The 13,591-nt window shown below is 44.6% G+C and overlaps 1 protein-coding gene across 8 annotated transcripts in view; it reads right to left on the reverse strand.

Moving 5' to 3' along the window:
- Nucleotides 1-13,591, reverse strand: part of SHQ1 (SHQ1, H/ACA ribonucleoprotein assembly factor) — a 94,202-nt gene that overhangs the window by 47,383 nt on the left and 33,228 nt on the right. For all 8 annotated transcript variants that reach the window (XR_004692024.2, XR_004692023.2, XM_035106624.2 and 5 more), the window contains one exon: nt 11,878-11,998. Coding sequence is in view for 6 of the 8 variants with exons in the window: in XM_035106624.2 (XP_034962515.2) it covers nt 11,878-11,998 (121 nt within the window). In the remaining 2 variants the exon portion in view is untranslated. The remainder of the gene's footprint in view (nt 1-11,877; nt 11,999-13,591) is intronic.

Raw genomic sequence — 13,591 nt, forward strand, 5'->3', positions numbered from 1 at the left:
GTTCTAGCTGGGCTTGCTCAGCGATCTGCCGCCACTTCTCCGCCTCGGACACGCTCATCCCGGCAACTCCGAAGTAGCCCAAAAATGATTAGGAGGTTGCTGTCACAGTGGCCGGAGTGGACTACTTCAGAGTAACGACGCTACGCAGCTCTGCATTTTATTCTTTTATTGGTGCTGCGTATTTACAGTGCTCAAGTCATTGCTATTTACACGGAGCGATGTTGTCAGTCGGTTTCAGAACCTCCTAATGGCTTTTGGCGCGTCTTTCTCCAACACAAAAGCTTTGGCAGACCCATCCTCTTGCCCCTCCTCTTCCTGCGTAATTCTGGAGTTGGAGGGATGGGTCTTCCCCCCTTGCTTGCCCCTTCCTGTCCCACCTGGGACCCTGGCTCCTCTACCTTGCCTGAGCCTCGGACACGACTTCCTGCTTCCCCACTGGAATCGGAACTCTCCCTGCTTTCCCCTTTGCTCGGGGACGGGCTTGAACTCAGGAGGGGAGGGACTTCGCGATATCCCCTGTCCCTCACAGTTTGTCAAAGCCAGAGAGAGAGAGAGAGAGAGAGAGAGAGAGAGAGAGAGAGAGAGAGAGAGAGAGAAGCCCGCCAAACATTCCTTTCGACAGAAGCTATCGGCAAGTGAAAAGGGTAGCAGGAAACAGAAGGTACGGATATTGAAATGGCCCAATTAATGGACCTGGCTCTTCCGGTTCTGGGAAATGTTTGTTGTTGTTGTTTTAAAGGAAACATTCACAGCCTTATCAGAAGCAGAAGGGGGGCGGGATGCAGGCTACGACAGTGCATTGCAAATAGCATTACTTGCATACAGGAAGCCGGAATTAAATTACTACGGTAGCGCATCTCGGGGCAAATGACAGTTCCTCAACAGGGCAGGATAACAAGCAACAACACAGTAGATGTGAAACCTCCTCTGGTGGTTATCAGCTGTCAAAACAATGACACGGCCCATTCCACACTGTACACAAGAGGTCTTGCAAGGAAAAAAAAAGCAGTAACAGAGCAAAGAGCCCAAAGACGTAGCTGAGCATACAGATTCCTGTATGGACTATGAATAGACGACATTTATCCCAATTATAGTTTTTCTCTATTAGGGGTTCCCCCCCCCCTTTCCTTGAGTTGGTAAGGTGAAGAGATACTGGTAGCAGGAAAGGACGAGGTGCAAATGAATGCTAGAAATGAACTTGGGTGTGTAAACAGGAATGAGAATATTTCAGAGGAACCTATCGTTATGGTCTCAATATGAAATGTCTGGGTTCATACTGGAAGCCAATTTTCTCCTTCTCTGCGAGCTGAAGTGACAGCAGCCCATGGAAGAGGGAAAATCCAGTTTTCTTCAACATACTGTGACAGGGAAACCCCTCTCACCCCTCACAAAGGGTAGCAAAAAACAACAGGACATCACACTCTTTCCGAGGCAGATCTTACTTCAAATGAAACACGTGATATCATAGAATCATAGAGTTGGAAGAGACCACAAGGGCCATCCAGTCCAACCCCCTGCCAAGCAGGAAACACCATCAAAGCATTCTTGACATATGCCTGTCAAGCCTCTGCTTAAAGACCTCCAAAGAAGGAGACTCCACCATACTCCTTGGTAACAAATTCCACTGCCGGACAGCTCTTACGGTCAGGAAGTTCTTCCTAATGTTTAGGTGGAATCTTCTTTCTTGTAGTTTGAATCCATTGCTCCGTGTCCGCTTCTCTGGAGCAGCAGAAAACAACCTTTCTCCCTCCTCTATATGACATCCTTTTATATATTTGAACATGGCTATCATATCACCCCTTAACCTTCTCTTCCCCAGGCTAAACATACCCAGCTCCCTAAGCCGTTCCTCATAAGGCATCGTTTCCAGGCCTTTGACCATTTTGGTTGCCCTCCTCTGGACACGTTCCAGCTTGTCAGTATCCTTCTTGAACTGTGGTGCCCAGAACTGGACAGAGTACTCCAGGTGAGGTTTGACCAGAGTGAAATACAGTGGTACTATTACTTCCCTTGATCTAGATGCTATATTCCTATTGATGCAGCCCAGAATTGCATTGGCTTTTTCTTAATGCCAATTCCAAAGCCAAATACAGTCCATCACCCCCATGTTTTGCAGGTTTAAAGGGGGAGGTCTGGCTGCGAGAGCTACAGCAACAGTAAACTGAGCAGCCCTTCATTATCCACCCCCCTGGGGTGTGAGCCCATGGACAGAGGAATATCTGCCTCTCTGCCATTTCCCTCCATCCAGTAGCGCTGTCCCTCTCTGCAGCTGCGGATATGGTAGGGCTTTGGTACAGCACCGCTTGGCTTTTCTCCTTGCAGCAAAGTGAGTACAGCGCCAGGCATGAGGAAGGCTGGAATGCAGCAGGCTGACTGGTTGAAGCAGCCTTTGCATAGAGGGCGAGAGAAAATTCATGGATGGATGGATGAAGGGAGGAGTGAAAAGGCTGGAGGCAAGCAGAGGCTGGAGGCAAGCAGAGGCTGGAGGTCCCAGAGGGAGAGTGGCTAGCTGGTGTGCGGGGAGGACCTGAATGTAAAAAAGAAAATGAATGAATGAATGAATGGGGAGGAGGAAGGGATGTCCCCATTCAGGTAGTGGTGCCAAAAGTCTGACTAGGGATTGAACATCATCTCTTCCTCCATTAACTCTGAATGTGCAGAACTTCAAGCATCTACACAAGATGCTAAAGGAACATAAAATGCTACGGTGTGGCATTTATTTTCATAATCTGGACAGGAAATCTCTTAAAGAAAACACACCCGCTGAGAATTTATAGTCCACACAGATGTGTGCTATGAAGAGGAGCTGAGTGGGAGAGGGACCTGGAATATTAAATGATTTTTTTAAAAAAAGAAACCATACCACTCCAGTTTTGAGAGAGAGGCAGGCTTTTACTCGTGCTTTGAAATGGCTTGATATTGCCCCCCCCCCAATTGTCAACAAAGTCCAAAGCCTGGCAGCCAATCAAAGGATGCAGCGGGAGCGATGCCGGTTCCTGGCAGTGGGCTGGTCACTGCTGGAAGGAGAGTGCTGGACTAGACAGACCCTCCACCTGAGCCAGAAAAAGCACGCCTCACGATTCAGCAGTGCAGCAGAAAAATATTAATAACGAAACAGATGACTCATTCAGTGCACATGCACACACAAAAAGTACAAACTCTAATTAAACTACAGTTATGAGCATTGGTTTCGGGAATAAATTTTGTTTTGGAATAGTCTTCCACAGGCATCCCCAAACTGTGGCCCTCCAGATGTTTTGGCCTACAACTCCCATGATCCCTAGCTAAGAGGACCAGTGGTCAGGGATGATGGGAATTGTAATCCAAAACATCTGGAGGGCCGAAGTTTGGGGGTGCCTGGTCTTCCATCTAACCAAGGGTGCAATTAAGTTGTGACAGCAGCAAGGCCTAAGCCAGGTCCCTCCAATTCTCTAGGAAGCAGAAAGGTGGGGAGAGATTTAAAGAGCAACACTACTAAAACTGTTCTTTTCCTCCAAGTGAGAGTCACTTTCAGCCTCTTCCACTTTTAAAGTGCTGCACTTTAAATCCCACTCTCTACTTTAAATTGGATTGAGCATCACATCCAGCATGACCCTTAAGTGTGCATGTAGGATCTATGTGCATGTGTGCAGATACATGAACTTCCCAAGCATATTCCACATCTTTCCTATCAGGACATGTATGAGAAGAAGCTCTAGATTCTCAGGCGTATGTTGACAGGTATGTGTCATGACAGACTAAGCAGTAAGAGCTAACTCATCAGCTGACTTAGGCTCCCTTTTAAGTTGAGAAGTCGGGAGAAACAAGCAGTAGGCTCTGATTCTGTTCAGACAGAGGGGAAGTTCAAATTGCCACCACCATCCCATTGAGACTTTTGCAAATTCCTTTCCAGAAAAAATATTGGCCAGTAGGGGCACTGAAGCAGATTCTGGACAAAGAATCATGTCAAAATGACACACAAGGCTTGCATGTCAGCTGGTGAAATATAGGAAAACTTATTTCCTTTCTAGGACTGACCATGATTTAAATTGTAGCTGTGCTCCCATGACTGATGCCATGACTTTCGTGGTAGGTAACTGGGGAAGGGCAGGTGGGGTGGGGTGGGGGAGTAGCCACAACAAAAAATGTATTTTTTTCTGTTCCACGAACCTGGCATAATCTTGCTCTTTTGGGGTTTACAAAACGGAGTCCTACAAAATCCCAAAGATGCCTGACAAATGGCAGGAGGTTCCTCCCTGTTCTCTCTCATCCAATGACACAAACCTGTCTATCGTAATATATTAACACACGGTCGTTCCTCTGGGCATCTGCAGGCTGTCTCAAGTCCCAGGCATTAGCTTACAGCGACTCATGGCAGCATGGGGAATCCTTGTAGAAACAGCTGGCAGTGAAGGAACAAAATCCCCATTCCCCACTAGATTATCATTTCAATATAACATCAAAAGGACCATGAGAAAGGAACATTTGCCCTTCCTTTCCGTTTCTGCTCACCCCAGTTAAGCGGCTGATAGTAGAATTGCTGCCAAAGGGTGTCAGCTACTGACAAGGCTGCGAACAGAACAGAAAGATGCTATTTGCATGGAGAGAAGCTTCCCCTCTTTGATCACAGCTGCAAGCCGCACCTGCTTAAAAAGGCAGTAGCTACACAGGCTACATGTCGTCCCTGTAGTCAAAACAGAAGGAAACAGCAGAGAAGTGCTGACTGAAGAGAGATGACACGAATCGCTGACCCCCCTTCCTGCAAGCTGATAGCAAACTGCCGCAACTTCAGAGAAATCAAAGCCAGAACCCAAAGGGAGTGAAGAGCTTTGCTTCCATCCCCTCTCTCTACCTGTGGCAAGGTGCATCGCTCAGACACAGCCGCAAGGAACAGGAACTGTGGGGAGAGGGAAAGATGATGGAATGAACAGCGGGGAAGGAAGAGGAGAGATGGAGCATCAAAAAGGAAAATGTGAGCAAACAGCTGGGAAGGGAGCTTAAATCCTCCCATCTACCCCCTTTAAAAGCCATGTCATACAGGGTTGCTAAAGCACATAATAAAGGGCACTTTCTGGCATCCTAGACTCGTCTCTCGCTCCTTCCAGCCTGCAGGGCAAACCCTATTGTTGTTCAAAGCCCATGCGCTGTTATACACAGCCTCACAAAATGCTCTTGGTGCAGCTGCTGCTTTTACAGATATATTATGGTGACAGGGTGTAGATATGGTGCATTGTACTTCAGGATAGAAAGGGAAACTAAAAAGGGAAATAAATGGGTAGATCGGGATAGGGCATTAAAAAAGGGGGTGGGTATTATATTCAACTAAGTTATACAGTACCTACAGTAGACCCGTAACAATTAATGGAACTAAGTTAGTCGTGCCCATTCCTTTCAATGGGTCTGCTCTGAGTAGGACCAACATTGGCTGCAACCCTATGCAATACTGCTTAAATGGTTCGAAGGGTTGGTCTAGAGGTGGATGATACAGCATCCTTACTGAGGCTGAGTACTTGGAAGGGGAAAGAGCTGTGAGCCCTGGGCAGGGCACCTGAAGTTCCATCAGGGGTTTAATACACGAAATCAATATGTGAACTAGAATAGCTCACAGGTGCCATTCATTCACTCCTCCCCTGCCACAAGCAGAATAAACACTCCAGAAAGCCAGAGTGAAATTTGGACCATCTTGGCTGTGAGTTCTGTGGGATCTGCTCCCCTGTCTTGCAAGCCTTTCCCCCCTGGCCTGGGAGGGTGGGGCCTTGACTGACTCCAGCTACAAAAGCTGAGGCTGCTGAACAGACTCTCGGGCTAGGGTGCTGTTTGGGTGGGGGTTGTTGCTGTTGGTTTTTTTGTATCTTTATTTGAGATCTTGTTATGGTTATCTGGAAATTGTTCCGTTTGGTTGTGCATTTTTATGTTTTGTTTATTGTTTGCAGCTACTTTTGTTACACCGTATTGTGTATTTTTTCATGTCGTAAGCCGTCTTGAGCACGGTTTGAATTATGGAAAGGAGGCAGACAAATAAAATTATGTATGTATGTATGTATGTACACGAACCAAACCTGGCCAGCCACACCTCCCAATATGGCCTTGCAAGGCTGTTTCAAGGAAGCCATTCCCAACACCTGATCTCATACATTATGACATCAAGTGGCCAATAGACAAGCAGTCCCACTAACCTCTCATATTTGGGACAGGCCCACGCAGAGCTTGTCTGAGGCTCAGGGTTGGAGTCTTGTTCTTGGCATGACAGCGTAGGTCTGGCATGCCCCTGACAGGGTCCCCCTGCTGGCTTAGCCCTCTGAGGCCCAAGGCCAGCATACCCTGCTGCCCCTCCCTCTTCGCAGGCCTGCATTTGGCCCACCAAGGAGTAGAAAAATATCAACCAAAGAACATTGTTCACCCTTGATTTGCCATTTCATCAGAATCCATGACTGTGGTTTGTTTCTCCCTAACATGATCACTATTCAACCTTAAAACCATGGTTTGTGGCTGGCTTGTTTAGAACCCTGGGCTCAGAACTAGTGGGAGGCTGAGCTTAACCACAACTTCATTGTTCATTTCTTCTGTAAAGCAGGAGGAAACTGGGCAGCATACATTCTGCTCATGTACAATAAATCAGGATAAACTACAAACCCCGGCTTACTGTGACATGTGGATGTGGCCAGCTTTCCTTCTCTTTCAGGTGGGATTCTTTCCAGATCCTCCTGGACTCCGCTGATAACAGGCCTGATCAGATCATGTCAACGGACTGGCCAAAAGTCACTCAGTTAACTTCATGGCGGAGAAGGGCTTTGAATCTGGGTCTTCCTGACCCAAGACCAATGCTCTGGCTACTGACTCTCATAGATAGCTTTAGAGAACCACCACAAAAACCTAGACATGCACTTACCTAGCCCCCTTTGTACACTAGCAAGTCAGGTAGAACACAAGCTTAACAACACACTCTTAAGGACAATTGCTAGGCAGATGAAAAAGGCAACAATGCCTTCTATCAGCCAGGGGCTTTGAAAACTACCCTATCCATGACCAAAGGCCACCCAAGCAATAAATAAAGGACAAGCTTAACACAGCATGTCTTCTCCAAGGCATAAGCAGATGTGATGCGACGTCCTGAAAGTGCTGCCAGCTACAGCGATGTTCTGCTTGTAAGCTGCGCTAAGAGGGAATTACAATAATTGAGCCTTTGGGTCATGGAGGGCTGAGCTGCCGCTGCAAAGCCATCACAGGATAAAGCTGAGGCCTTCGTGGATTGCACTATATGCGAAGCATATCTGTCACTCAGAGGCAAACCAGCACTCTGGGGCTGCTGCAAAAGCGACAAGAGTGAGAGGCATCACCAAGGGCATACTCAAAAGGATTTCATGCAAATCACTAAATCGCCTTTGGTGCACACATTCACAAAATATGCGTGCGTGCACACATGTGAAGAAAAGATTCTAAGTCTACATTCAAGACTTCAAATAAGAGAGTTACTACATGGCCATTATTTTGAGTGAAACAACCTATACTGAAAGCTACATACAGTGGTACCTCTACTTACAAATTTAATGCGTTCCGAATACACATTCATAAGTCGAAAAAATTTGTATGTCAAATCCCATTGGAATGCATTGGGAGAAAAATTCGTAAGTCGAAGCAACCCTATCTAAAAATTCGTAAGTAGAAAAAATCCTAACTAAACTGCATCCAAGATGGCAGACGGAGCTCCGTTCGTAAGTAGAAACATTCGTAAGTAGAAACATTCGTAAGTAGAGGTACCATTGTAGTTCTACGCAGACAAACCTAGACTGAAAGTGAAAAGGTCCAGATCTAGCCAAGGAAAAACATGGAGCCAGCCTTGGGAATACATGCTTCTTCCGCCTCTGCCAAGAGAAAACCCACCAGCCCATTCCCTTCCCTGCCTGAATTTTAGTATTACATGGACCCCAAAGCTAACCATGGAAAACACTAGTTGTGTTTCCTCTCAAATGGGGTTCAATGTCCCATTTCACCCTAGATTAACAGCAGAGACATATACTGCTAAATAATAGTGAAGGCAAGGAAGGGAAGGGAAGAGGGGAAGGACACGGTCCCAGGCTGGTCTATGGTCTATGAACAATAAACATGACACATGCACTGGATCGATGTAACCAGCCGTCATGAAAGGAAATACGAGTTCCATGCCGTGTTAGAATCCGTTATTACCATAAAGAGAGAAAAGGCTACTTTGAAGGTTTAAGCCAGTGCACTCTTCTCACTGATCAGAAAAAGAGAGATATGCTTCTGTCCTGGAGCATGAGAGCTAGACGAAGGAATACGATTTTCCTTCAGCGAGGGGCCAGGTCATCTTAAATCACTCCCAAGGGAAAGTATGCTTTCACTGCACCAGCTTTGGTGGTCTTCTTGAGCCAAAGCAAATGAAAAGCCAGCCTCTGCACCCTCACCTCAATTTTTTGCAGCTCATCTATTACATAGCATACCTGCCGCCTTTCAAAGATTTTCATAACTCAAGAGGGATTCCAGAGGCCCAACAAATTTATGTAAGTAATGAGGAGGGAGAGGGGGGAATAAAAACCAAGCACTTAACGGAAGGGCTGGATTTTCTTTATCTATGACAGATGCCCAGCATTCCCTAACCAGCATTTAGTGCCACTTCCTAAATACTTGACCAAAAAGAAAAAAAGGGAGGAAAAACCCCTGACAAATTAATTTTAATTCTATTGTGAAAACTAAAGCAGTAACAAGGTTGACAGCAGGGGATGTTATAAGCTCGCTTAGCAGGAGGATCAAGCAAAGTGGTGACACGCTGCATGACCTCAGGGGTTAAAGATGCAATTTTCCATCTGGCCGCATCTGGCTTTTCAACATAAAATGTTGACGACACCTGCCGAGATGCCTGTATGAGCTGCCTCCGCTGCTCTCTACGTATCCGCTGCAACCTGGGAGAGCCTATTAACAGCTTCCCCCTTTCGTGTTTTGCAGATTTGTGCAATATGGCTCACCCACCCCTAATTGCTGCACTGCATACAAATAGAATGGTTTATGTGGAATGCATATAAGGGAATAATTAAAGCAATAACTATTAGAAAATTACTGGGCATGCAGTATTTGCTTTATGGTGCAGCATATGCTAAGTCTGATACTGCCAAATGCTTTCTTGAAATAAGCTGAAGGGAGGAGCTGAGAAGAGAAGAGAAGAGAAGAGAAGAGAAGAGAAGAGAAGAGAAGAGAAGAGAAGAGAAGAGATGATTAGCCACATGCCATGTCTCAGACTTAAGGATGTTTTCCAGGGGGGAATATTACCATATTGACTCAAAAGTAATGCACACCTTTTGGGGGGTCAAATCACATCATGAAAATTAGGGTGCACATTATTAGATTTGATGGCACATTTACATTTGCCAGGAAATACTTTTTTGGTTTAGAAAACTGAGGTACGCGCTAAGATTCAATGGCGCATTAGAGTGGCGTAAATATGGTAATCTTTGCTCATATTTTACCACAGCAAGCAATACCCGACGTAACTAGAAAGGATATGGATTAGTATTGCCACAGGGATACAACTTAGCACAGAGGGGACAAAAATTTACTGGATCAAACTGTTTTATTATTTATTATTATTATTATTATTATTATTATTATTATTATTATTATTATTATTAAAAACACCCCACTACTATTTACTATCCCACCACCCTCTCCACTTAGCCAGAAACTGTAGTCCTGGCATTTTCTCATTCCACCAGTTGTGTCACCATGATAAATTACCTGCCCTCTTAATCTCTTTTTCAGTTCCAATAATACCATGTATTTCAATACTTTCATTCACTTTTATCCTGCAAATAGATCGTAGCTGGGTACTGGCATGGAACAAACAGACCAGAGATTTGTAGTTAAAAGCTGAAGGTAAGATAATTAATAAATCTTACTTATAATATGTGTTTCCTTGCAGCTAGGTTATTAGACTTGGTTCCGTAGTTGATGTTATTGTTGCTTAATGGTATTGATTTAAGATGTCTGGGTGCTTGTTTTAGTTTCTGTGGCCACACAAATAACCATAACCAGCTGCCCTTCGTAAGTCCACCTCAGTAAACTCACAGCCTTGTTCAACGAGCTTTACTTGACGTCTTCCTTCTGGTCAAGGTTCGCAACCCCTTTGGATAACCTTTCAGGGTTCTCCAAGGTCCTTAAACAGTCAGGAACTCGCTGCTTCCTGCAGTCAACTGACACCTACAGCCACACTGTTCTCAGTTATACCCCAAAGCTGTTGCTGGGAGCCTTCCAACTCCTCTCTTGCAGAACTTCCTCACTTCTGTCTTCTGTGATTTCAGCCTCTAGGCTGATCCCATACTCTTCAGGGATGCTGCTGCTTCAGGTTCTCACTCCAGGCTTCCTTAACGTTTCTTCAGGCTGCCCAAGCACTGAGCTTGGCTTTATATAATTATGGGCCAATAGATTTGAATGGAATGTCCGCTATGGAAGTGAGAGCTGGACCATAAAGAAGGCTGATCGCCGAAGAATTGATGCTTTTGAATTATGGTGCTGGAGGAAACTCTTGAGAGTCCCATGGACTGCAAGAAGATCAAACCCATCCATTCTTAAGGAAATCAGCCCTGAGTGCTCACTGGAAGGACAGATCCTGAAGCTGAGGCTCCAATACTTTGGCCACCTCATGAGAAGAGAAGACTCCCTGGAAAAGACCCTGATGTTGGGAAAGATTGAGGGCACAAGGAGAAGGGGATGGCAGAGGACGAGATGGTTGGACAGTGTTCTCGAAGCCACCAACATGAGTCTGACCAAACTGCAGGAGGCAGTGGAAGACAGGAGTGAGTGCCTGGTGTGCTCTGGTCCATGGGGTCACAAAGAGTCAGACATGACTAAATGACTAAACAACATAACTGACTGCTTAGATGCTACTGCCCCGTACATAAAAGTTGAAACCTTGCCTGCACATCGCTGTAACCTTATAAACAGTGGGCAACTGTGACAGTTTGACTGCCAAATGGCAGGCTGACAGCAGAATTCATATGCTATGTACTATGTATATATTATTTGGCTCTAGCCAGGAGCAAAAGACAAAGGTTTTCTTCTTCACACAGTTATTTTGCATTCTCATTTTGTATTTTTATGTTGTGAACAGCCCTGTGATCTTTGGATGAAGGGTGGTATACACATTTTAATAAATAATAACAATGATGATGATGATGATGATGGTGATAATTCATGAATCTCAGTGAGAAAAAGATTCAAAGCCCAGTGGTGGCAATTGTATTTGAAACCATGGAGACAAGACTTGCAAAAGACCCCATAGTTTAAGCATATCCCTTCCATCACTTTTTCAAATACTTTTACTTACCCTCAGCACAAATATGCTTATCCATATTTAGCCATGCCTTTCCTTTCTGCCACAATACTCTTTTGCTTCCAGATTTGCAAGCAATCAAGATTTTTGATTCAGAATAAATGCCTACAGATTAGGAGCCTTTATGCAAAATAAAGACACTGCGTAATCTTTTTTTGTCAGAATTTGGGAGTTCTTCATACACAATATGAAAAGCCTACAATATATCTCCTCAGCTGAATGAGTTTGTATTGTACTTTGCAAAACGCTGCTTAGCAATTTTACTTTAACGTGGTTAAGCCATTTCCCTGGTTCTCAAAATTGTCACAACACAGGAATTTTTTTTAACACTCTCAGCCTGCTTTTGTGTGTGTGTGTGTGTGTGTGTGTGTGTGTGTGTGTGTGTGTGTACACAACTTGTCTGAAGAAAGCAAATCTTATCATCAATGTAGAATTCAATTAAAAGTTTCTGCTTTTGCCTTCCAAGAAAACAGTGCCATTTGCAATAAGGAATTTGAATACTGGATCAATCATGCCAAAATGCTTTCATCAAGAGAATGACAAGACATAAAACTTACTTGGCTTTTTGAATCCAAACACAGTAATCTGTGATATAAAGGTCATTCAGAATATATGCAGGATCATTTTCTCGAAAAATCTTGTGAATATCTAACAGACACTTCAGAACTGCACTTTTGCCTGTAAGAGAGGAAACCATATGAACGCATTTACATTTTTCATCCCCACCAGCCAGTCCTTATAAAACTCTACTTGAAAATTTGGGTAGAAGTTGACCGAACACCTTATCAGTAACATGCTATTAGTTGCAGCAAATTATCCCTTTAGAATAAATCAGTGGTTCATGAAAACCTGAGAAGTTTGCCAGCATAGTAAAACCCCTGCTTACATGTCAGAATTAAGGAAGAAGAGCAAAACTTTAGCAGGCTGGTTCACACATAATGCAAAAACACTTGCCATTATATACAAACCAGAAATAGCGGTTTAAAACAACCTCTGGTTTGAAGGTGGCTCGTTTAGGAACTGAAGGAAGCAAAAGAAGAGGCAAAGCCTCAAAATGGTACTCAAATGTAAATTTTCATCCAGTAATAATTGTCCTTGCAGGGTGTAAAACAATTAAATGTTTCTCCGAAAATAAGACACCGTCTTATATTTATTTTTCCTTAAAAAAAACAAACACTATGTCTTATTTTCAGGGGATGTCTTATTTTTTTCCCCTCCTTCTCCTGCCACGGCCGGCATTGCTGCTGCGCCTATCACTATGTCTTATTTTCGGGGTATGGCTTATATTCCTTGAATGCTTAAAAATCCTGCTATGGCTTATTTTATGGCTACGTCTTATTTTTGGAGAAACAGGGTGTACTATGTGTTTTGGTTGAAGATAGCCTTCCTCAAAGTCACGTGGTAAAAGGTTCTCCTGTCAAGGCAGCGTCTCTCTGGTGTGTACCTGTCCCCAATTGCTTCAAGAATTACTTGCAACTTGCAGCAGATCCTGGTTGTAACTGAGGATTTAGTTCAGGGTTACCTCCCTGACCAACTGTGCTGTGATGGGGCCTCAAACAGGAAGAGGCAGCTTTTAAAACATGGGTGCCATTAAAAAAAAAAGGGCTTTGCAAAAGTAGAAACTAGCAAGCTGAATTTTGTCTACTGGCATAACCAGTGGAATTGCTGCAAAACGACTGGACACATTCCCAGTTCCAAAAAGGAGGCAGGCAGCGACACTACATGCCTTCTGGAGCTTCTGAATTACCCGAAGAGCACATTACAAGAATCAATCCCAGTAGTTACACAAGCATGTCACAATCTCTCCTTTCAAAGTTGGGTTCCGTAGGAGGGTGAGTGTAGGCAAGAGGGGCAGCAGCATTATTATTAACATCATTACTGTTACTGTTTATGAGATTTATGTAGTGCCCTTCATCATAAGATCTTGGGGCAGTTCACAGGATCCAATGGAAAGGGTGTGTGAGGCTGCAGGTATGCGGACCGCGAAGAGCTGGCTTCGCCAAAAGTGTAATTAGATGGGATGTGTACATCTGATGTGTCTCTTCTCTTCTTAGCGAAGAGGAGAGACTGTTAAGCAGAGAAGGAATTCCTTGCAGGGTGAGAGGCCTCTAGTCCCCAGGCAGGGGGGCAAATTCAGCCCCCCCCCCCAAGTCTGTCTGGCACTTAGGACTCTTCACTTGTCACATCCCCTCCTCATCCCCATTTGTTCTCCCACAGGAGGCTTACTTCTTGCCCTCCTTGAGTATTTTTGCCTTGCTGGAATATGCCCTT

Source organism: Zootoca vivipara, chromosome 2 (assembly GCF_963506605.1).
Source record: "Zootoca vivipara chromosome 2, rZooViv1.1, whole genome shotgun sequence".
In the NCBI taxonomy this organism is placed as follows: Eukaryota; Metazoa; Chordata; class Lepidosauria; order Squamata; family Lacertidae; genus Zootoca; species Zootoca vivipara.